Here is a 23,862-nt window from a genome sequence, read left to right as displayed (position 1 = left end):
TCTGGAAATAGTAACAATAACCATCACCACAACCAAACAAACAAAAAGCAAGGAAATAGCTCAGTCAGTAAAGTACTTGCCTCGCAGGCATGAGGACTTGATTTTGGTCCTCAGAACCTACATTTTAAAAAGTGCATGCATGCTAACAGGTATTTGTAATTCCAGCATTTGAGAGGTGGAGACAGGCCTAGCCAGCCAGCCTAGTCTGCATGGTGAGCGCCAGAGCAAAAGAGAAACCCTGTCTCAAGCAAAAAAAATCAAAGTGGATGGCCCCTGAAGAATGACTTCCAAAGCTGATTTCTGGTATTCACATGCATTCACATGCATGCACACACATGTGCATACAAATTCACACACATGCACATGCACTCACACGTATGTACATGCACACATGTACAAATATACTCTCAAAAATATATATACACTCACACATGTATGCATGCACTCACACATGTGTATATGCACTCACACATGTATGCATACGTACTGCACACATGCACATGTACTCACATACATGTACTCACATGCACACACGCTTTCACACATATGCTTGGACATGCATATACAATAACATTCACAGGCATTCATATATATTCACATACACATGTACTTAATAGGTTAAAGAGCTTAGTAAGATAGAAATTAAACTGTAGCTGCTTATTCCTTTAGTTTCCATACTCCAAAACAGATGCTCATGGCCTTGGAAATAAGCTTTGGAATAGAGACTGGCCTGTGGCTCTGCCTGCTATTGTTTATGCTTTGGCTACTGTGTCGGGCCACCTAAGCAAGAATTCCCAAACTGGATGTGGTGGTATGCTATCTGTTGCCTCAGAAGACTGCAGGTCAGGCCCTATTTGTGATCTCCAAAGAAGGGGCATAGATCATGTAACAGGAGTGAGTGGTGGAAGCAGGCAAAAGGGAGACGAGGAACAGACGCCCCTCTTTAGAGTGCAAAGGTTGTAATTTCTCCTTAGTAGACACATATTTGGAAACAAGTCTTTTAAAGTTATGTTTTAAGCCTGAGCTCATAGTACATTAACGTTGATGTGGATGGCAGTCATGGTGACCTGTGCCTCCCACCCAACCCATGCCCTCCTTGTACAAGATGGCCATGATCCTTCCTCTAGTCCACTCACTGAGTTTCCCTGAAGGACCAAGTTTTGGGAAGGGACAACTGAGCTAATAAGCTCCAAAAGAGTCCTTGAAATTTTTACATGTGGGTGAAAGTCCTTGGGACAGACCACATCTCTAACAAAACATACTCTGACTTCCGACTGAGTTCACTGGAGGTGCATGCATATGACCAAAATGACTGACAGAGTCAGAGGTGACATGACTGCGACCTGGGACAAAAAAGCCCAGCAAAGGGAAGTTCAACCTGGTTACATGACCGCAAATGGCTCCTGGCTGAGACTTCAGAGGATAAGTCTGTCTATAGCTCCTCTCTGTGCCTATATAACACTGATGTAAACTTCAATTTCCATAGATTAGCTATGCGGAAAACAGAAAGTACTGGAATAAGAAAATGCCAGAATAAAGATGTCTAAATATTATGAAACATAAATGCATTAATGAACATTTGCAGCAAATGAAAGCTACTTAACTCTACATGGGAACTATATTTAAAGAAAATACAGAACTTTCTGCTGAAGCAATGTATTTTAAGTATGTTAAATTTAAAGCAGCTTGTGAAATAGAATGTTAATTTGATGCATCATTATGCTGCTTTGCAGGCATTGATTTATCCTTTAATTCCTACAGAAGAGGAGTTAAAAACATATAGCCCTCTGGAATCAGCCACTTTTTAAGAGCCTGTTAACACAACCTTTTTGTTTTATCCAGGGAGTTTCAAAGTATCCAAAGCATTTCACAGAACAAAGCTTCTGTGGAGTTTTAAAAACTTTTGATAAATTCATGTCTGGAACAAAGGTCTAGCAATCAGGACTAGCATTTCTAGAAAAAGATTTTAGATTAAGGTGACTAATTTTAATTAATGCCCCTGTGCAGCTGTTCCCAGAGTAGACTCCTTGATGCAGATAGAGCGGAAGACTAAGTGCATGGCTTGGATCTGAAATCACTCCTGTCCACCCAGCCCTGGTCCATGGAAGGCAGCTCTGAGCTGGATGTCTACCAACTAGTGCTGGTCTTTAGCTATGTTGCGTTTCTCTTCCAACCTGTTGCCCTTCAGTAGACACAGACCTGGGGATGACCCAGCACAACCGTCTGATTTCTCTTCCCTACGGTCCAAATCCTCCAATGTGCCCCTCAGGTGACTCGTGGGTTTCAAAGGTACAACTTATTCTTAGTGTTTGTCCCGTCCCTCCCGCACATTCTCCTCTTTCAGGGAGCATGTCCTTCTAGGCTTCCAGTCTAAAATTGTAGCCAGGAGATTCCTTTTATTTCCATGAGGACCCAACCTGGCTGGGAACACATATGCCCTAGGGAATCTCTTGTGTCTCCAGGCATGGATCTTCCTTTCTTCTTACTATCTGCCAAAGGGGTCCAGAACCAGATTTCAAGACTCACGCTATTGTGAATTACAAAAGAACAAAATGGCCCAGTTACAGCCCAGCCTCTCTGGTAGAGTATATGCTAAGGAAGACTGTTGTCAAAGCACTTGGAGAAATGACTCAAAAAGAGGAAAACTTCATTTTTTCTTTTTATTTTCCTTCTTCCTTTTTTTCCCTTTGGATATGTTTCTTTTATTTTTATGTGCATAAGTGTTTCACCAGCATGTGTATCTAGGCACAGCATGGGTGCCTGGTGTCCATAGAAGTCAGACAAGGGCATTGGATACCTTAGAACTGGAGTTCCAGTTTTAAGCCACCATCTGGGTGCTAGGAATAAGCTCATGTCCTCTGTAAGAACAAGCACTTTACCTGCTGAGACATTTCTTGAGCCTGTCAAGGAGAAAAAGGTCTTGCTGGCTGGAGTTTGGGGAATTCAAGGTCTTTCTGCTGTTTTTCAGGAAAGCTTCAGCAATCTTTTCTCTTAACCCATGCACATGCACCAAAATTATTCTGTAGGTAAAGGAGGTTTCATGTCTCTGTAATATGCAGCAAGGGTAAGTCTCTGGAACCCGTGGAAGTCCCCTTCCATGGATAGGGGCACATTGTGGTTCTGTTGCATCACACATAGTGTTGCTGTGGGATTTCCAGAGCCATTGCAAATGGCAAGCATTGTTCACATAGAGACTCAGTGTGGGTCTTATACACTTTGTGGATAGCACTAGTGAGCTGGTGAAGGTCCACTCACATCTGAGTACCTCAAGTTTTGTAATGCCCACATGATTGACAGACTCAAGGACAACACGGGCTCACTGTACAAAAATAAACAGAAAGACAAAAAATTGACTTGTTCAACTATTTTCCCCAGCTTTCCCTTCTATTTCCAGAAAGGTCCAGCTGACATCATCAAGAATGCCTCCATGCCTTAGAGACATTCACCTACAGGAGGGCCGCAAAGAACCTGGAGGAAAATAGGGGTTACCACAGGCTAGAGAGGGGAGGGGTGTGGGGTGACACAAGTCTGATGAATAGGCTCTGAATTACAGACAGCTAGAAACAAGAAGTTCTGGGGTGCTATAGCTATATTGTAGGGTGCTATAAGTACAACAGTGTTGTGGATTTAAAAAGTAGATGGAAGGATTTTTTAATGTCTTCACCTTAAAGAGATGGTTTTAAAGTCAGATGCCTCTAGCCTGAGTTAAATATTATACTGTCTACACAAATATCAAATATTCCATGGTACCCATGGGTATGTCCAATTTTATATTTTTATATATCAGTTTGAATAAATCTAATTTAGGGTCGGGGCTGAAGCTCAGTGGTGGAGCTTACCTCTCACACATACCACTCTAGGTCTAATCTCAAAGTACTACCCAAAAGAAACCAATGAGTTGGGCTTGCATTGACAAAATAAATATATATTTTAAAAGAGAAACAATTTATAAGAATAATTGGGGGAGGGGAGTAAAGTTACAAGGCTTTTATTTTTTCACCATAACTCACAAATTTATCCAGAGTGTCTCAGCCTCAGCATGATTGGCATTTTGCAGTTGGTTATTCTTTGATGTCCTGTGTACTCTGAGATATTTTGCATCATCCCCTGCCTCTACTCACTAGATGCTGCCATCATTCTCCAGTAACAACAACCCCAAATATCCTCAGACATTGCCAGATATCCCAAGATAGAGATCCACATCCCAAAGGATGAGCTTTCTTTAAGAGATGTGCTTTACAAAAATCAACTCAAAATGGATCAATGGACATGAAATGCTGAAACTGCTAGAGGAAAAGTTTCACAATAGAAGCAGAGGCAAGAACTCCTGAAAATACCCACCAGCTTAACAAAAAAACAAAAAACCCAAAACAAAAAACCTGAAGAATTGATAAATGTGGCAGCATAAAATTAAAAAGCTATACAACCAAAGAAACTATCAGCAAAGTGAACAGACAATGTACAGGATGGGGAAAAATCTTGCACCAACTATCCTTCAGACAGGGGGTTAATATATAGAACCACAAAAATCAAATACCATAAAAACAAAAATCCCATCAATAAAATGGACCAGTGAACACAAAAGACAGTTTTCAAAAGAAGAAGCATAACTGGCCAATAAATGTTAAGATCTTCAACATCCTTAGCCATCAAGAAATGTAAATTAAAATTAAGATTCTGTCTCACCCTACTCAGAATGACTAAGATCAAGAAAACAAATTAGGGGCCCGAAGATGTGGTCACACGACTCACTCACATCCTGCATGCCAGCCCAGCCCCCTGTGTCCACCTGATTTCATCTCACCTGTACCATACCGAACCACCAGGCCCAGCCTGCTATGGTCACATCAGACTTGCAATCAACAAAAGAAATTAGCTTGTCTGGGTCTCATTCCAAAATGCAAACAATATGACAGATCAAGACAGTCTGTACCACCCCAAGTCTACCAATCCTATGGAATGTCCTCCAATGAGAATTACCTGAACGTTAATTCTCAGGAAAGGACAGAGAACATAAAGGGACAGCTGTAAACTTCACCAGAGAATTCAAGGAGTTTAAAGAAAGACACACACACAAAAAAAAAAAAAAACAGTTCCATAAACTTAGAATAACCTGAGAGATGCCCAAGGAAACACAAATTCAAGGCTGAATGGGATTATGAAGACATCCATTAAAATGGATTTCAATAAAGGTAAACATGGAAGAGAGCTAAAGCTGAAATAAAAAATGGAATTGAAAAACTCAGCAACTCAGTAAGAAACTCGTGGGAAAGCCTACAAGTAGACCAGATCAAAGAGAAGACAGGATATCGGAACTCAAAATGGATCAAATATTGAGGATAGCAAATTATAGCACACAAGCAAAGAATATGGATGGCGGTGGAGGGTGGGGGGAGAGTTAAAACATAGGAAAAGGAACACACAGGAAATGTAGGACACCATGAAAAACCAAAGCTTGAATTATAGGCATAGATAAGGGATAAGTCAATGGTAGACCAGATCTCCAACAAGATCGTGGAAGAAAACTTTCCTAAACTAAGGAAAAAACACACCCATACAGATACAAGAAGTACACAGAGCACCAAATAAAGAGACTAGAAAAGAAAATCCTCATGGCATATCCTACATAAAACACTAAGTACAAGATGAAGGAAGAGCACTGAAAGCTGAAAGGAAAAACACAAGCCACATACACAGTTTGTACCCTGTTCCGTCCGTCACTCTCTCAGAAGAAGGCACACCCTCCTGACATCACAGAACTAATACCCTTTATTGGGTGTAGGTTCTCAGCAACACCCTCAGAGGATCTACGTAAAGGCATCCAGAATGTTTCCAAATCCTTCTCAGCAAACATTTCACCCCCTCCCCAAAAGCAGAAAAGTTCCTGGATTTGGAGAAGACAGTATTTGGAAGACATGGTCGGTAAAGAGCAGTGGTAGGCCCACAGGAAAATCCATCTGAGCCTATGTATCATCCCCTCAAAGACATATTCTCTAGTGAAGTGGGCCTTGTTTTCATTCGCTCTGTCTCTCACTAGGCTCCCCAGATAGCTAGTTGCCAGTGTGACCCCTTCTTTGCTGATTCTTAGGCATGAGATCAGAAATCGACTTTGAGTTTGTCTTATGAAAACATTATAAACATTCACAGTCAAATTTCAATAAATCTGAAAAACTAAACCTCAAGAGACTCTACCCTGTGGAAGAGCATGATCCATGTTTATTTTCTCACAGCAAAAGCAGGGTGCCTAGCAGACAGTATAGACGCTTGCACATACATGCAGTTTTTAGATACTCAGAAACACTTGTGTCTGGATGACTCAGTTATAAAGCCCCACTCCCACCCAGCCTGGTGGTGGAATAAGGTGAATGCTCCCTTTGGAGTCAGTAGGGATTAAAAACAAGTTTTACTATCCTCCTGCCTCAGCCTCCCAAGTGTGAGCCTAATGCCATCACAATGCTCTAATATAGACGGTTCCTTCTATACCTTCTTCTGTGGCAGTGGTTGCAGTTGGAGGTCTGACGCATCCAGCGTGGCTCCAGGGATGGAATTGACTGGGCAGCAAGAGAATGAAGAAAAGACACACAGAGACTGGTAGACAGAAAAACTGGGGCTGGATAGACTGGGCTCCCTGATGGGGAAGCCTCAGCACCCCAGAAGCTCGGTGTGTTTTTTTATACAGTTGAACAGGGAGGCAGGGTTATTGCATATAGCTGAACAAAAAGGGGCCTTTGGCTATATTCTTGGTAGGAGCAGTGTCTGGTGGGGGCAGTCTTTAAGCCTTAGACATCTGCTGAGGGCGGGGGCTGGGGCTACAGTGGATATTTTCTACACATACTATCAACATTTTTACTTGTACTGGAAAGGAAGACTTTGCTATGTTCCCATCAGCCTAAGGCACTAAGTGCCTTGACATGGTGGGCCCACATCAACAGCCCAAGTTCACTCAGGCCTTAACAAATTTGGTGATTCCTCTGCCTCCCACAGAGATCTGCTTTGGCCCACGGGCATATGTTTCTGTCTGTAAGGTATCTCTTCCTCTATATCTTGCAGTAAATGTTTATTCAATCCTGAGCTCACAATGATCTTGGGGGCAGGGCCTGGGGACTGCCACAGGTTGCCGATGCCTTTGAGTGGTAATGATATTTCTGATTCAGCTCAGTAGTGTGCCTGCCGTGAAACCTACTTAAGCAATTTCCACAGCTGCGTTTTATTTTATGATACCAATAGGTCAACTTTTTCACCGAGCCCACACTGCTTTTGCAAGCACTTTGCCTGAGCTAAACAAATGGTGTACAAAACCATCCTGTGTGTGAAGCAGGAAAGTGCTGGGAGGTGATTCACAGAGATGGTCGGAGGATTGCGAAACAAAGCCAGTGTCATAAAAAGTGGATCTTTTGCATCAGTGTCATGCTCTTCCATAAAAGCATCTCTAAGAAGCTTTCAAATGTTGCCTTTTCCCCAGGCATTAGATGGCTTCATCATCGCAGTGACAACGGATGGCAGCATTATCTATGTTTCCGACAGTATCACGCCTCTCCTTGGGCATTTACCGGTGAGTTTCTGCTCCAATGGCCTTGGCCTGTGCACATTTTTGTGTTTTTCCTGGAGAAGCAGGAAAATTCAGATCTCAGATCAGAAGTGGTATAGGTAGAGGGAAGCTGTGTGTGAGAAAGGGGTGTATGGGGAGTTAAAGAGTGTCTGCATTCTGCAGGTACAGCCCAAGGTCCTGGGATAGGTGAAGGACAGGAGAATGTGTGTATCATCCCGAAACAGGCATGGGACCATGAGATCATGGTCCCAGGGCTGCAGTAGGTATGGGACTGACATGAGCATGTCTCAGTGCTGTTAACAGAACTCAGAGGACAGCAGATGTCCCTGGTCAACTGAGAGCTGATTAAGGAAGGGGAGACAGATGGCTCATGTAGGATATGGTTTGGAGCTCTGAAGACATGTATGAGATTGCCAGTAGGTTGTAACTCTGAGCTCTTTGCAGCAGCAATGTTTCCTGGGAATTGAAATACTCTAGCAAGACACAGTTGGACCAGTGTTGTGGGGGCCTTGGGGAATGAGAAAGGTAGGGAGGAGAGGGCATCTTTGCAACCATGGATGGATGGTAGAGGCTTGGGTGTGGAATAGCTGCAGGTCCCTCTGTTCCTTCTCCCTCCCTTCTGTCTTTCTTTCTCCTGCCTTCTTCCTCCCTCCTCTCTATATGCCTTGATGCTCCTTGATAATGACAGCTCAACATGAAGTCACTTGCAGATCTACACTAGACTAGAAGAGGATCAACCCTTGAGTAAATCTCAAGCCTTTCCCAGCATCCCGTTTCTTGCCCTGCCATTATTGATTGCCATAGAACGTGGCCTGAAATGTCAGCTCCACTAGGAGAGACACATGTGAACAAGAGAAAAACATCCTCTCTTCTTGGTCCTAACAAGTCTGGCAGAACCAGTCACTCCATTCCTAACCCTTGCATTCAGAAGGTTAGGCCTCCAGTTTATGTGACAAGCAGGGTAGTAGCTTGCCCTGGATTAAGCCAAAGGAAATCCGGGTCTAGCATGATGCTAGAAAACTATGGCTGCCTCTTCATAACCCTGCCAGGCCAGGAAGCAGCGTGATCTTACTCCATGGGCAGCTTCTGTCTATCTTGAGAAGATGAGCCTCACTCTGATGGGATCCCAGGGTTTTTTCTACATTGTTCTGGCCTATTGGTTCCTCAGAAGTCATTCTCCCAACCTATTATTTTTGCAGATGGTTTTGTATGCCTACAGAATGATCCCTTGCATTTTTCTGTTGTTGCTGTGTCTTAGGTCTGGAAGGTACTTTTGATCTTTCTAGATGGGTACCTTTCCCTTGGCATCAAAGGTATTCTGGATACCTTTCCTGTGGCATCATAGGTATCATCACTGTTTCCTGATGCCAGAATGGGATGGGCAGATGGGGTGTCTTTTTGGGAACAGCTGTTGGACCAGGTTCCTTCTGGCCTTGAAGGATACCAAAGTGCATCCACACCTTGGTCTTTGTCTCAGTCAGGAGGGTGGTAACAGATGCAGGAGTGACCTCTGCTTTCTTCAGCATGGCTTCTTGGGGCTTAGCTGGGGATAGCTGGGGAAAGAGGAGGAGATGAGGTGCCTCTCTAGAGAGAGCTTCTTTTTGCTTTGAATGGGAAAGACAGCACAGTGATGGATGGGCCCTGACTGAAAACAGCCAAATGTGACCTGTTTTCTGGCTGGGAAGGAAGGCCAGAGCCCAGAGCTGTTTGGATAAACAGGGTTACTCTCCTCTGCTTTATGCCTTCATGATTATCTGATGACCCAGTTGCTATATGTGGCAGAGGGAACTTAGCAATTTTTCTGATTTGAAATTTTGGAGCTGTTCAGGACCACCTTGAGAAATCATGTTCTAACTGGAAGGACCAAAAATGACTTTAATTCTTACTTTGTCCTGCCAGACTGCTGTGTGTGCTTATTATGCATCTATCTGTAGAGACTCACATCTTGACACATACAGCAAGCCCCCAGGAGGGCTGAGCCCTGGAATGGGCTCAAAAGTTTACTGTTGATTTACTATTAGCTTTCATTATCTGACTTTCACTGGGGTCTTCCCTTTAGAAGCAGAGTGGACAAGAGCTTTTGAGAGTGGACATTTCTCTGGCTCCATGAGCATTCAACTGTGTCTTCTGGGAAACATTCCTCTATTGCCTCCAGCTTACAGCTGAGAAAGCCCAGAGACCCAGCCAGTGAGGACAAAGCAGGGACTGAAATAGGTGCCACTATGTCAAGCCCAAGCTGGTCACCATTTCACTTTGGTGCCTTCCTGGTGCCAAGAATGTAGATTGCAGCTTGGGAATTCATTTGGTCCTCACTTTCTGGCATGAGACCAGGACCTGTCTATAGAGTATTTAGTATTTGCAAAAGCCCTGTGAGGGTGAATTTCCTTCAGGGTTTCAACTAGGGTGTGGCCACCTGTTCAACACCAAACTCTTGTGTATTAATATCTGTAAAGCATCTGAAACAGCCTCTGGCTCTCCTTACTGATCTTACAGTGATGCCACAATGGTCATTACCCCGTGCACCGATGAGACAGCATAGCAATACAAAGAGGCCCAGTTAATTGACCCACAGTATTGCAGGCAGCCAGGGGTGTGGCTGTGATGTAAACCAGGGCAATGGCTCCAGAGCCAGGAGCTTAATCATTACCCAGAACTTTCCAGAGAGCAGAAAAAAAAAATGTGCCAGTTCTCCAGGTTGTGGTGAGTGGTGAGGAACTGGAAGGCAGTCATTCTACAGAGGAGGTAGCCACTGAGAAAAGGGATAACTGACTGGGAACAATCAGAACAAGGGGCAGGAAAGTTCCCAACAGCAGAACCCTGCCACAACACTTAGCACAGGCTGGCTCGCCAAGGTCTGATCCTACAGTCCCCTTGGTGACTGGGATGAGAGAGTCATGCATGACGGAGAAAAATCAAGCAGAATTCTTCCCACGAGTAAGTGAGTTTCAAGGCTCTGTTTCCTTCATCTTTGTGTCATGATGCTCCCAATAGATTCTCAGACAGCGATTTCCTGATGAAACATCATTTTCTGTTTGGCAGAGAAAGAAAAAAAAAAGAATAAAACAAAACAAACAGCAGAAACACACCCAAAGTAGACAGTGATTTTAAGATTAAAAACATTTTTTTCAGTGGTGTTAACATCAACAGTTGGCCTTTCTCAGTGTCTTGAATGAACACAGGTCATCAAGGCAGAAATGATGGTGTGTGTGTGTGTGTGTGTGTGTGTGTGTGTGTGTGTGTGTGTGTGTACATGCACACATCTCTGGAAGCCACAGCTAAAGGGAGCTTCCAAGAAGGCAGACTTTCAGGAGAAATGCTAGGAAAACAGGCTGCATGCAAAGGACAGAATTGGGAAATGGTCTGGCTGTGGCAGAACCACAGTAGGCATGATCTGGGTTTCCTGTCTGGACTATTTTTTTTTAATTTTCTTTTAAGCTGCCATCCTGGTTCCTTTTTCTGGTTTGTTTGCAAATGTGGTGTTTGCCTGAAGCACTGGGTCATTGTGTTCTCTGAAGATAGAAATCATGTCCCCAGCCCTGAGCATGGTACCATGTGTCTCAATGTTTATGAAAAAGACACCAACTTCCTGAATGGGCCTGCCATCTGGGAGCAACTGCCTGACACAATCCATCAAGGTGGGCATGCCTCAGAAGAGATAAGGGCAAGCATGCAGATATTTCAATACCCCCAAAAGAAATAAGAAATAAGCTAAGATTAAAGAAGTCTATAGGCTGAAAAATACATTCAGATGAGTTAGTTCTGCAGGTAAAAAGTTCCATTGAGAACCACGTACATGATTATCACGAATATATGGGCAAGCTCCCATGAGGTTCACAGTAGGGCAGCCAGTCACACAAGAGAAAAGTCTCAGGCTCTGGCTTATGTTACTGTAAAATACAGCAGCAAGGCCAGCAGTCCCACTTCCCAGGAAACATGCCTTCCTCCAGCCCATGTCATAAGAGGGCTTCAAGGTAGAGAGCCCAGCACATGTGATTGCGCCCTGAAGTTGACTGTGGATTGCAAGTCCAAGCCTCCAAAGTGTGTGTGGGTGGGGGCGAGAGGGGTATCATATCTCTATAATTTAAACTAATGACAAAGTGAGCAAGAGCATTCGGGTGAAACATCCATCACCAAAGTTAAGAACTAGAATAGATCTGCAACCATTGAGGGCCCATCTGCTGCTCTCTCATCATACCCCACCTCTACCGTCTTCCTAAGTTTTAACATAACTTCTTGCTTGTTTTCTTTGCAGTTTTATTAATGTTGAATTGTTTGCTGAGCTATACTTTAGTAGAGGTTAATAATTTCATATCCCAAATGTTTTTGGAACAAGGAGTGTTTTGATATGGAATATTCCCCGTTAAGATTTTTTGCTTATGTGCATAAATTTTCTTATGCCTCTATATTTGCATAATGACATATCTTGAGGTAGGACCCAAATATAAACAAACAAACAAAAATACATCTATGCTTCACCTGACATTGGTCCCCTGAGGATTTTAGGGATTATTTTAAATAATTCCATGCATTAAACAATGTTTCATGGTGTAAAATTTTTCTGAAAGTCTCAGATTTGTAAGTGGAGATATCGCTCAGCAGTCAGGAGCATTGACTGCTCTTCCAGAGAACCTGGACTTAGTTCCCAGCACCCACTTGGCTGCTCACAACCATCTGTAACTCCAGTTATAGGGATCCAGCACCCTTTTCTGGCTTTGGTGGGCACTGTGCACATACCATGCATAGATGCACATGCAGGCAAAATACCCATACATAAAAAATAATTTTTTAATCCCAATAAAATCAAAAAATTTCAGATTTGGGGCTTTTGGATCAGAGATGCTCAAGCCGTATTGCTTTTGTTTCTCTTTATATAAGTGGGATCATAACAGCAGATTATATAGCTGGTGCTTTGTGTGTGACTCAGAAAGTCAAAGTGCGTGCCCAGCACCCACATTTGGTGGGCAGCTCAAAACCTTTTGTAACTTCAGTTCCAAAGGGTCTTAAGCCTCTGGCCTTCTCCATGCTCCATTACACACACACACACACACACACACACACACACACACACACACACTCACATACATACGCACACAGTCACGTATGTACACACATATACAGACACATGCATGCACATAACTTTTAAAAGCAAGATTTCCCTTGAAAAAGTTAAAAGAAGAAAACAGTTTCCATAAGTTATCTTCTGATCACTATAGGATAGGCATACTATAGCATGCACTCCTCACCACACATTCTGATACAAACTAATAATGAAATTGAAGGCTTTTTAATCAAACAATTAATAATAATAATAATAATAATAATAATAATAATAATAATAAAGAGACTCTTGTGACTTCTCAGTCTTATTTGTGAGCTCCAGAGCAGCCATTGTCTCCATTACAGTGCAGCCCCCATTGTAAGAACAGACTCCAGTTCTTGCTTGTGTGATTCCTCTCCAGTGCTTCCTGGTTGAGCGTGAGCAAACAGCCCTAGAGAAGGGACCATGTGTAAGATGCTGGTTTGCAGGAGAGATGTGGTTTCACCCTTACCCCTGCCTCAGTCTGAGGCCTTTTGGCATAGATAGCTAAACTGCCAAGCCTGTCTCTTCGTGTGGCTTACCTTTTCCCTCTCTTTAAGACACATTGGTGAACAGAGGTTTTCTTCCTTTGTGTTTGCTGCTCTTTATATTTAGCTTTTCTCTCACTGAACCATGGTCAAAGTGATTTCTGAACGTCTTTTGGGACTTGAATGTCTGACCATGAGTTTGATTTGAGACTCAGCTAAATCTAATATCTCAAGCATGTCTCTAGTTCGCTGTTTCCTTGGCTTAGGACAAGGCCTTTAGGATTCCCCTGAGTCTATTGGCATCTCTTCTCACTGTGAGGCAACCCTGGGACCTCTCAGATTGTCCTTTTTACCTGTAGCCAATACATAGTTTCAGCTAGAACTGTGACAGGCCTTTGGAGACATTCTAGAGCTGAATGGTCATGTAGCCCACTTGCAGCCCTCCAGCCATCTTGGAGTTGATTCTTGTACAGGCTCACTACACTTTGCTGGGTGCCATAGAACTGCTGTTAACTTGTTCAAGAATGAGAGGCTTCTGTGTTCTCAGCAGTCTCAGCTCATCTCAGACTCCTAAGGTTTGGCAAGGAGAGACCTAAGAACAAAACAGTGTGGAGCTCAGGTGAGGCCTTCCCAGGAAAGTCCTGAGTGGGGCTAACTCCTAGATAAACCAGCCCAGGTCTATCTATCAACAAGTGGGAGAGAACTCCTTCTACCACCTGCCTCCCACAGGTAAGTGATGCTCCTGAGGATGAATCAGACTAGGAGATGACTGCAGATGGTGTGGTCCCTCCTTCGGCTCTGCAATTGCTATTGTTGTAATCAACAGAGCTCAGCTCATTGAAGAAACAGTTCAGCTGCAGGTGTAATATACTCTTCCATCAGTGCTGGGGTTTAAATTCTCAAATTATCACTGTTTATGGCAGCTTTTATCATCTGAAAATGACATCATAGTAAAACAAGCAGCAAATGTATATAAGACTTAAAAGCAGCACTGAGCCCTTGCTTAAGTATCAACCAACCAGAATCTCACAGCCTTCCATGTACCCCACATACCCTACCCCATCCATTGATCTTTGCACTACACAGTCAGTCATCCTTGTGCCCCACAGCCCTCTCTAGGCCACTATTGCTCTTCCACATAAGGACCCAGGCCAAAAGGCTTCTCACTTCCCTCTGCCACACCCACCCTAGGGGAAGGATTTAGATGGAACCCTCAGAGAAAAGATTATGGAGTGACTTAGGGCTTTCAAGAGTCTGAAATATCTTTAAGAAGAAAGGCTACTGTCATCTGGGTGAGCATTAGTCATATGCTAAAAATGCTAGAGGGAATTGGCTTAAAATAAAATCATGAGCACCAGAAGGAAGGTGGTAAAAGCCAGAGAAATGATGGCATAGGCTGATAAAGGGTATCTGTAGCGTCTATTGGTGGAGGTAAGAACTTATATCTCCAATGTAAGGCATCTAAATCCTTCCTTCCCTAATTCCCAGTCAGCCAACCACCTTGTCCATTGTCCTCACACCTGCTAAAATGCTGCCTCCAGGAGCATTGCCTGCTCTGTGATGTTTTCTCAGTCTCCCAAATGAAGCCTGACACCCAGGAGCCCTCAGTAATACTGGCTGGAGTTAGCAATGAATTAAATGCTGTGGACCCTGCCCCTGCTCTCTGTTTCCTTCCTTCTGTTCATTCTCTGAGCGTCTCTAACCCAGTTTATGGTGTCCCACCCTTCAGACAATGTAAGTGGGATCTCTTTACATTGCAAGATGTCCTTCAAACTTATAACAGGGAGGTATAAGCCCGTCTACAAGTTGTGATCATCATTAAGTTGGAAATGTATGACATGGACCCGGATCTGTGCCTTGGCTTAGCATCCCAGGACATGCTGGAGCTTCCCATCGTGATTGTGAAGCTGACTTGGGCAATAGCTCTCTGCCATTGTCCAGCATTGCCACAGAGGAGTAGACCACATATTTTTAGCCCAAGAAAAGATCCAAACTCAAATATAAATGCAATTTCTACAGAATATGAGTCAACTTGGGACCATGGGCAAGTCAGAAAATTGTAAACCAAAGTCTGTCTATCCTACCTCCCATCACCCGCTCTCACACTCTCAGTGCCCTCCTGGTACACTAACTTCTCTAGCCAGGACTCTGCAAACTGGGTCTGCATCCTCTTTTCAGCCTCCTCTTACATAGCTACCTGCCCTCCTTGCTAATACTCTCTGACAGACGTGTGTGTGTGTGTGTGTGTGTGTGTGTGTGTGTGTGTGTGTGTGTGTGTGTGTGTGTGTACTAACTTCTGCCTGGAGTTCCTTTCCACTTTGACCATCTCCCAAATTCCATCCTACTCTTGGATCCCACCCAAGGAGTCCTCTTTCTGGGGTTATTCCCTTGTAGACCTCCTAGCATGTGACTTGAAGTCAGCACCCATACTTGGGGTTCTCAGGGCACTTTTTAAAATCTTCCCTCACAGAGCTGACTATCCAGCTAGTCCACATGACATGCTAGGGATCAGGTTCATAGCACTGAACCTGCTCTGGGGTTCCCATGCATGCAGGGGAAGCAGAGGACACGAGTCTCCAAGTGTATAAGCAAGAAAACATTGCAGTGGAGTTGCATCTATATACATTTCCTGAGTGTTGCTCCACATACCTAGCATTTATGGAGTGTTTGCTGTATACTGTTTGGTCAGCAGTGTGGGCTAATTTAATTCTTTGTTTCATCTCATTTAATCCTCACCCTTCCTCTTTCTTGCATTTGAAGAAAGTGTGGCTTGTGAGGCAGGCAGAGCCAATGTTTAAACCTTCTCTGGGACTCTTGGGGGCTTTGCTGTGACACGGAGCCATGCTGATGACAGAAGGGGCTGTCCTCACAGGCCCATTAACTAGCAGCAACAATATGACATAACAGCATATCAGAGGAGGCATTGGGGTAAGCAGTTAAGGAGAACATGCCCAGAAAGGAAGCTGCAAGCTCATTCAGAGGATGTAACTGAACACAAAGAAAAGTGTGGGATGGTTCTACCAGATGAAGGCCCAAGAAACCTGATAGATGGGAGCAAGGGAATCTGGGAAAGTGGGAGGTGCTAGGAACAGCTGGCAGGCAAAGGGCACAGAGCTTAAAAACTGTGGTGACTTGAACCTCTGCTCTTAGGACAGGGGAAATCCAGCAACAGTGGTAAGCAAGTGATGAATTGATATGATCTAGGGCCCCTTCTGGCTGCTAAGGAGGTCAAATTGGACAAAGACCAGGTAAGGTATAAAGGTGATCCAGACAGGTAGAAACCACAGAAGCAGAGGAAATAGAATGGAGAGAATTACAGGGAATGCCACCAAGCAGCCAAGCACACTATCCTGGTTAGTTGTTTTGTTGTTGTTGTTGCTTGCTTGTTTGTTTGTTTTGACAACGTGATATAAGCTAGAGTTATCTGGGAAGATGAACCTCAATTGAGAAATGTCTCCATCAAACTGGCCGGTAGGCAAATGTGCAGGGACATTTTTCCTGATTAATGGTTTATCAGGAACCAGCTCACTTGGTGGGGGGGGCACTTGGGCAGGTGGTCATGGGTTATATAAGAAAGCTGGCTAGCTGGTGGTACATGCCTTTAATCCTAGCACTCGGGAGGCAGAGGCAGAGAGATCTCTGTTGAGTTCAAGGCCAGTCTTGTCTCCAAAATGAGTTCCAGGATAGCCAAAGCTGTTACACTCGGAAACCCTGTCTTTAAAAACAAGAAAATAGCTGGGCGTTGGTGGCTCACGCCTTTAATCCTAGCACTCGGGAGGCAGAGGCAGGTGGATCTCTGTGAGTTTGAGACCAGCCTGGTCTACAAGAGCTAGTTCCAGGACAGCCTCCAAAGCCACAGAGAAACCCTGTCTCGAAAAACCAAAAAAAAAAAAAAAAAAAAAAAAAAAAAAAAAAAAAAACAAGAAAATAAAATCAGGGTGAGTAAGCCATAGGAAGCAAGCCAGTAAGCAGCATCCCTGGCTTCTGCTTCAGCCCCCGCCTCAGGTTCCTGTCTTTACTTCCCGCAGTGATGTACTGTTACCTGCAAGTATAAGATGAAATAAACCCTGCCTGTTTTAATTCCTGCCCTGACTTCCTTCAATGAGGAACAATGATGTGGATGTGCAAGCCAAATAAACCCAACTTGCTTTTGGTCATTTTTGTTTCATTGCAGTAATAGAAACCCTAACTAAGACAAGTGGGCATTGCTGTGAAAGACCTGACCATGATTTGGGAAGGCTTGTGGAAGAACTTTGAAACTTTGAACTAGGAAAGTGTTGAGAGCTCAGTGGGATGTTTTGTAAGAGCTTGTGAGATAAAAAAAAAAAAATGTTGAGAGCAGTGCAGAAGATGGAGGCCTGGCTTGTGAAGTTTCAGAGGGAAGCTTAAAGACTCTATCAGGGCCATTTGTTATTTTGAGTTAAGATTCTGCCATTCTGGTCAGCTGGGCCTGAAGAGTCAGCCATGATTAACAAGAGACTGGCAACATTGAAGTGAAACCTTTGCATTCCTGGGACAATTATTGATGATGGTTAGCTGGAGCTAAGAATACGGTAGTGGTTAAGAAGAGACCAGCATCATTGAGGTGAAATCTTCTGGGAAGTGTTTCCCCAGAGTCGGCACACTGATGTTGTGTTCCAGAGGTGGCTGAGGTTGTACCTTGTGCTGACAGCCAAACTTGGTAGAGTCACCCAGGTGGTGCTAGTTTTGAAGGCATGAAAGGGTGATGGAAAGAAGTTGTGGCTTGGCACTGTGAGAGGCCAGGAAAGGCCATTGGTTGAAGGTGCGGCCTCAGTGGTTGAAGGCCCAAGTTGAAGGAGTCATGCATAGAAGTTGAGACTTGGCACCATGAGGAGAGCCTATGAGAGGCTATTGGTGAAAGGCTATTGGCACAGTTGCAGCAGAAGACCCCAGCGGTTTTGGAGATGCCAGTGCCATGGGATGACCACCAAGAACAGCAGCAGCAGTGTAGTGGAACCAGCTGGAGCCTTGAAGACAAGCTATGTGTGCTGCAGAGGATGCAGCCGAAGGAGTGACCCAAGCCCTTTGGAGGAGCCCAGAAGATTGTGAGTGGATCCCAGATGCTGGAAATGCCCTTATTTACACAACCAGGAGTTTCACTTTGCTTTGTTCAGTTTGTAACTGTGCTCTTGTTCTTCTCTTTTGAAGTAACAAAGAACAAAAGCCCACAGTTGAGAGGCTTTAACTTATTAAAGAGAGAAAGAGGAAAGAACAATTTGGGGTTTTACAGAGAATTTGGGTTTTAAGAGACTACATTTTTTTATATTTTTTAATTTAAATTAGAAACAAGATTGCTTTACATGTCAATCCCCGCTCCCTCTCCCTCCCCTCCTCCTCTACCCCCACTAACACCCTACCTATCCAATACTATTTCTGCTCCCCAGGGAGAGTGAGGCCTTCCATGGGGGTGGGGTCTTCAGAGTCTGTCATAGCCTTTGGGAAAGAGCCTAGGCCCTCCCCCGTGTGTCTAGGCTGAGAGAGTATCCCTCTATGTGAAATGGGATCCAAAAGTCCATTCCTACATGAGGGATAAGTACTGATCTACTACAAGAGGCCCCATATATTTCTGAGGCCTCCTCACTGACACCCACATTTATGGGATCTGGATCAGTTCCATGCTGGTTTCCTAGTGATCAGTCAGGGGGCCAAGAGCTCCCTCTTGTTCAGGTCAGCTGTTTCTGTGGGTTTCACTAGCGTGGTCTTGACCCCTTTGCTCATCACTCCTCCTTCTCTGCAACTGGATTCCAGTTCAGTTCAGTTTTTAGCTGTGGGTATCTGCTTCTACTTCCACCAGCTGCTGGATGAAGGCTCTAGGATGGTATATAAGTTAGTCGTCAATCTCATTATCAGGAGAGGGCATTTAAGGTAGCCTCTCCACTGTTGCTTGAGACTACATTTTTTAAAGAGACAAGTTTTCAAGTGTTTGATTTTTTTAAGGCTGTGGAACTTTTTAAGTTTGGAAAATGTTTTATATTGTAATGTCTTTATTAATGTGTGATCTTGGGGATGACCAAGAAAAGAAAAGTTGTGGCTTAATAGTGATGTGTTTATGTGTCAAGCTGACAAGAGGTCAGTTGTGCTGCCTGGATTTCTGTCAACTTGATACAAACTGTAGTCATCCTAGAGGAGGAAACCTCCATTGAGAAAATGTCTCCATAAGATTGGGCTGTGGGCCAGCCTGTAGAGCAATTTTTAGTTAGTCATTGGTGGGGGAGGGCCTATCCCATTGAGGGTTGTGCCACCCCTGAGCTGATGGTTCTGTGTTCTGTAAGAAAGCAGGCTGGGCAAACATCAGCTCCTGCCTCCAGGTTCCTACCCAAGATGAGTTCTTGTCCTGACTTCCTTCAGTGATGAAGTGGAATGTGAAATATAAGCCAAATAAATCCTTTCCTCCCCAACTTGCTTTTAGTCACAATGTTTCATCGAAGCAATAGAAACCCTAGCTAAGCTGGGCTAAGGTGGTGCACGCCTTTAATCCCAGCTCTTGGGAAGCACAGGCAGGTGGATCTCTGAGTACCAGGTCAGCCTGGTAAAGAGTGAGTTCCAGGACAGCCAGGGCTACACAAAGAAACCCTGTCTTGAAAAGAAAAAAAAGAAAGAAACATGTAAAAATGAGAGAAACCCTGGCTAAGACATTCTTCAAATTGCTTTTGGTGGTGGCGTTTTATCACAGCAACAATAACTGTAAAATGGATACTGTCTGGGTGTGGAGATGAAGGTGTAAGGAGACAAGGATAACCTGAATGTCTTCTACGTGGGTGATGCACCAAGTGACCTGGTGACCAATTAGCAATAGCATTTGTGGAGATGAGAACCCTGAATATAGAGAGAACAGTGTGGGATTAAGATGATACGGATATACTTATGCAGCTATGTTTCTGGGAAATCTGGTGGTTGATGAAAGATTCGGCCTGTGTACTTGAAAGCTTGTGGAGATTCAAGCTTAGGGGGTCTATACAAATGTATTAAAGCTACAGGAAGGGGTGTGTTTTTCTAAGGGAAAATGAAGGATAGGGAAAGCCACTGGGGTCTCCTCTCTTCACTGTGAGCTCCTCATCAGATGTATCTGGTCAAACTGTTGTACCTCAGTTACACTGGCCACCTCCCAAGAATTCAACATCTGTGTTGTCTGGTACCTTCTGTCAGAGATCAAGACTATAGCCACTTCTGTTCACTTTCCTAACGGTTCTGTGGGACCACAGTTGTACCTAGGCTGTGTGTAGTATTCATTTTGTATTCCTACTGTCTGGGAACTCAGGGGAACAAAATGCAACTTCATCAACTAGGGACCTAGGAGAAATAAATAGCAGCTTTTTGCTGGGGTAAAGGTCCAGGGAACTCCATGTTCCCTTTATGGTTGTTTAAATGAGTGATTGGCCTCTCCCCAGGGCTCCTTATCGCCCTCACTGTCTCCAGCCAGAAGGCAGGAAAATTGGCAAGGAGGGCTCTCCAGGGCAGAGAGGACTTGGTTCTTTGTACATGTGTCAGACTTGACACTTGGTTTTTCCCTAAGCCTACAGACAGTAACACATACTCGTGTGGGCCAGTGCAGAATCCCCCTGGTCAACAGACCGAACCAGCTGCAGGTTGGAAATACTTAAAAACAAAACTGTACCCGCCCTGACCATACGAAGACCCCTTTTCCATGTCATTAGTCTCTAAATGGTACAACTCTGTGTAGGGCACTCACATTGCCTCAGGCTGTTAGAGATGATCTGAGCCTAGGTTCTGTGAAAATACTGCACCGTGGATTTCATAGGAGATCCTTCAACGATCTCCTGGGGGTACTAGAGAGCATCTGAAAAGACATTAATGTTTTTATTCTTTGACAATTTCATGCATAATGTATTGTGGTCATTTTTACCTCTCATTTCCCCCGTCACTTTCTTCTAACTTATATGCCCCCTTTCTACTATCAGGACTTTTTTGTTTTGTTTGGCGTGACCCAGTGAGTTTAAGCAGGGCTGCCTATGTGAGCATGGGTGAGTGTGTTATTAACAGGATCACAGGCACGTTACTGGTGTCTACACAAATGACTCTCCTTTCCCCAGAAATCATTCATTGCCAATAGCTCAGGACACACACACACACCCCTGCAGTCTATGATGTAATGGTGATGGGGGCAGACTTGTTGTACAGGTCTTGGGAAGGTAAGCACGGCTTTGTGAGTTCTTGAGTACAGCAGCCATGTCATGTCCAGAGACCCTCACTTCTACAATATCCTCTGAGCTACAGAGAAAGTTATATAAATAGATAACTCTGAAGCATTTACTTTTTAATCTACATATTTGCAGCTGGTTAAGCCCAGGACCTCATGCATTTTGAGCAAGCGTTCTCTCACTGAGCCACAGCCCCAACCCCTTGTAAAACCTTTCACATTGCAATGCCCCAGTCCAGAGGAGGGGTCCAAACAGAGTCTTCACAGACCATGTGTCCCTCAATTTCCATCTCCAAATCATTTCTGAGCTCCCAAGAGCTCTCAGACTCTGCCTGCTCTGAAGTTCATTAGGTCGAGCGTGTGCCTTTTCTCTTTATTTTCTCTTGCAGTCGGATGTCATGGATCAGAACTTGTTAAATTTCCTTCCAGAACAAGAACACTCTGAAGTTTATAAAATGCTCTCCTCCCATATGCTTGTGACGGATTCCCCCTCCCCAGAATTCCTAAAATGTAAGTTCTCCTTCCCGGTGTTGCTATTGGATCTAAAGACAGGAATGTAGCTCTAGCTTAAGAAAGGAGGTCAGAATGAGTTAAGAAGAGAGGACTAATTTTAAGAATAATTTTCCTCGTGACTCAGAACGTTTCCAAGATCCTTTGAGGTATATTTTAAGTTGAAGCTAAAACTGGAACTTGCAGCATGTAAGACATTTTAGCTTTTATGTGGAAAAGTTGAAAGTACGGCTTCAGAATAATAACATGTTTCACATGTACAACAAGAGATGCCTTTTTACATGAGGGTAATAAATAGGGCAAAATCCACTGAGCAGCCTGCTGATTGTAGGGAACACTAGAATGTAAAGTTTCTGTGATAGCAAAATAATCAACTGTTAATGGAATAATTAGGTCGGAAATCCATATTCTGTCCTCCTGTGGCTGTCATCTGGTTATTTATATACATGCCCAATTTTATGGAAGTTTGAGATTTATATCAAAATATTTGGCAACCCAGATAGAAGGCGGACCTCAGTGGCTGCTTACCACGCGCCGCTTAACGAAGCATACGCAATTGCAGGCGGTAGCAAAGATGCTTGCATTTGCTCAAGCCCCAGTCCATTTCCATGCATAATTGGTCCCGTCGTACATCTGATTTTCCTTCAAAGCAAAGCAAAAAAGATTAAATTAAAGAGAGTGGCTCTATACGAGCAGCTTTATTTTAGTATGCCATGTGAAAACAACCAGAACTAATCGATGCCGACATAACCAACCACAGACATCTGTGTGCAAATTGACTAATTGGGTCCAAGTATAGAATGTGGAATATGTATGAGCTACAGAGAGAAAGGCCTGTAGCTTCAAGGGTTAGAAGCCAGATACGACAGTCCATTATAAGGAGAAAACCACGCAGAATATACATAGAGTAAATCATAAAGGCAAGACTTGTTTAGTCTGGAGTATGTGTAACGGTCCTCTCCCTTTCTCTCTTCTCCCTTTAACGACCCAGCTGACAACGATTTAGAGTTTTATTGCCACCTTCTCAGAGGCAGCTTGAACCCAAAGGAATTTCCAACTTATGAATACATAAAATTTGTAGGAAATTTTCGCTCTTACAACAATGGTAAGCTTTAATTGTCCTGTCCTTTCAACAGTGTCTTTTATCATGTAAAACATGCACACGAGGTCCTAAGAATTACTTCATATCTGCATTTGGATTTTCCTGTTCCTCTGTGTGTGTGTGTGTGTGTGTGTGTGTGTGTGTGTGTGTGTGTGTGTGTGTGTGTTCATCAGTGTTCTCTCCCATTCAATAACATTTACACACACCAGTTTGTGCTGGTGTGTACATGCACCCCGAATTGTATGATCTAATGCCAGAAATGGCAAAAGCAGGTCCCACTCTGGACAGAGCACAGAAAGGCCTGCTTCTTAAGTTGCCATGGACCTCAAGACAAAATGGATAGTATTAGAGAAGCTAACATTTCATAAAACAACAAAGAGAAAAAGGGAGACGACATTGATGGGGAGGAGGGGGAAGAGAAGTGGGGAGGGAATGAAACCAGAGGGAAACAGAGCAGGATGCTGAGCTACAGAGCTGAGGAGGAGGGCCTGTGGGAGGCACAGGGAACACATGAGAACAGTTCTAACTTCTGCTGCTCCAGTTACTACCGTTTGACTCCGGGACCCGCTTGGGGCTGTTACCCCAGCCAAATGAGTCCCAGGTTCCAATGGAACAAGCCAAAGGCATGGCACCACGTTCTAATGCTGAGGCTAACCAGGATTTTTCCCTTCCACCCCAAACGATCCTTGGCTGCACAGCATTTGAATAAACATGCATACTTCATTTAAAAGGCTTCAAGGAGATGCTAAGTAGAGGAAACCTGCCAGAGTGATTTTCAGGTCCTTGTCTAGGGATTTTTGCCTGGATAGTGGCCTCCATGGCTGGCTTGGCCCTTCAGAGGACCAACCCATCCAGGGATCTGTGTGGCTATGATGGTAAGTGGTGGGGTGCATTTGTTCTCTTATGTGGGCCCCTAAGTCTAAATGAAGGCAAGGTCTGACCATGTCTGATCTGGCT

The 23,862-nt window shown here is 44.0% G+C and overlaps 1 protein-coding gene across 5 annotated transcripts in view; it reads left to right on the top strand.

Moving 5' to 3' along the window:
- Npas2 (neuronal PAS domain protein 2) overlaps positions 1 to 23,862 on the top strand; it is a 180,010-nt gene that overhangs the window by 105,602 nt on the left and 50,546 nt on the right. For all 5 annotated transcript variants that reach the window (XR_004772363.1, XM_027386795.2, XM_027386794.2 and 2 more), the window contains 3 exons: positions 7,463 to 7,552; positions 21,683 to 21,803; positions 22,795 to 22,908. Coding sequence is in view for 4 of the 5 variants with exons in the window: in XM_027386795.2 (XP_027242596.1) it covers positions 7,463 to 7,552; positions 21,683 to 21,803; positions 22,795 to 22,908 (325 nt within the window). In the remaining variant the exon portion in view is untranslated. The remainder of the gene's footprint in view (positions 1 to 7,462; positions 7,553 to 21,682; positions 21,804 to 22,794; positions 22,909 to 23,862) is intronic.

This window comes from Cricetulus griseus, assembly GCF_003668045.3.
Source record: "Cricetulus griseus strain 17A/GY chromosome 1 unlocalized genomic scaffold, alternate assembly CriGri-PICRH-1.0 chr1_1, whole genome shotgun sequence".
Taxonomy (NCBI): Eukaryota; Metazoa; Chordata; class Mammalia; order Rodentia; family Cricetidae; genus Cricetulus; species Cricetulus griseus.
This window is presented reverse-complemented; position numbering and strand designations above follow the sequence as displayed.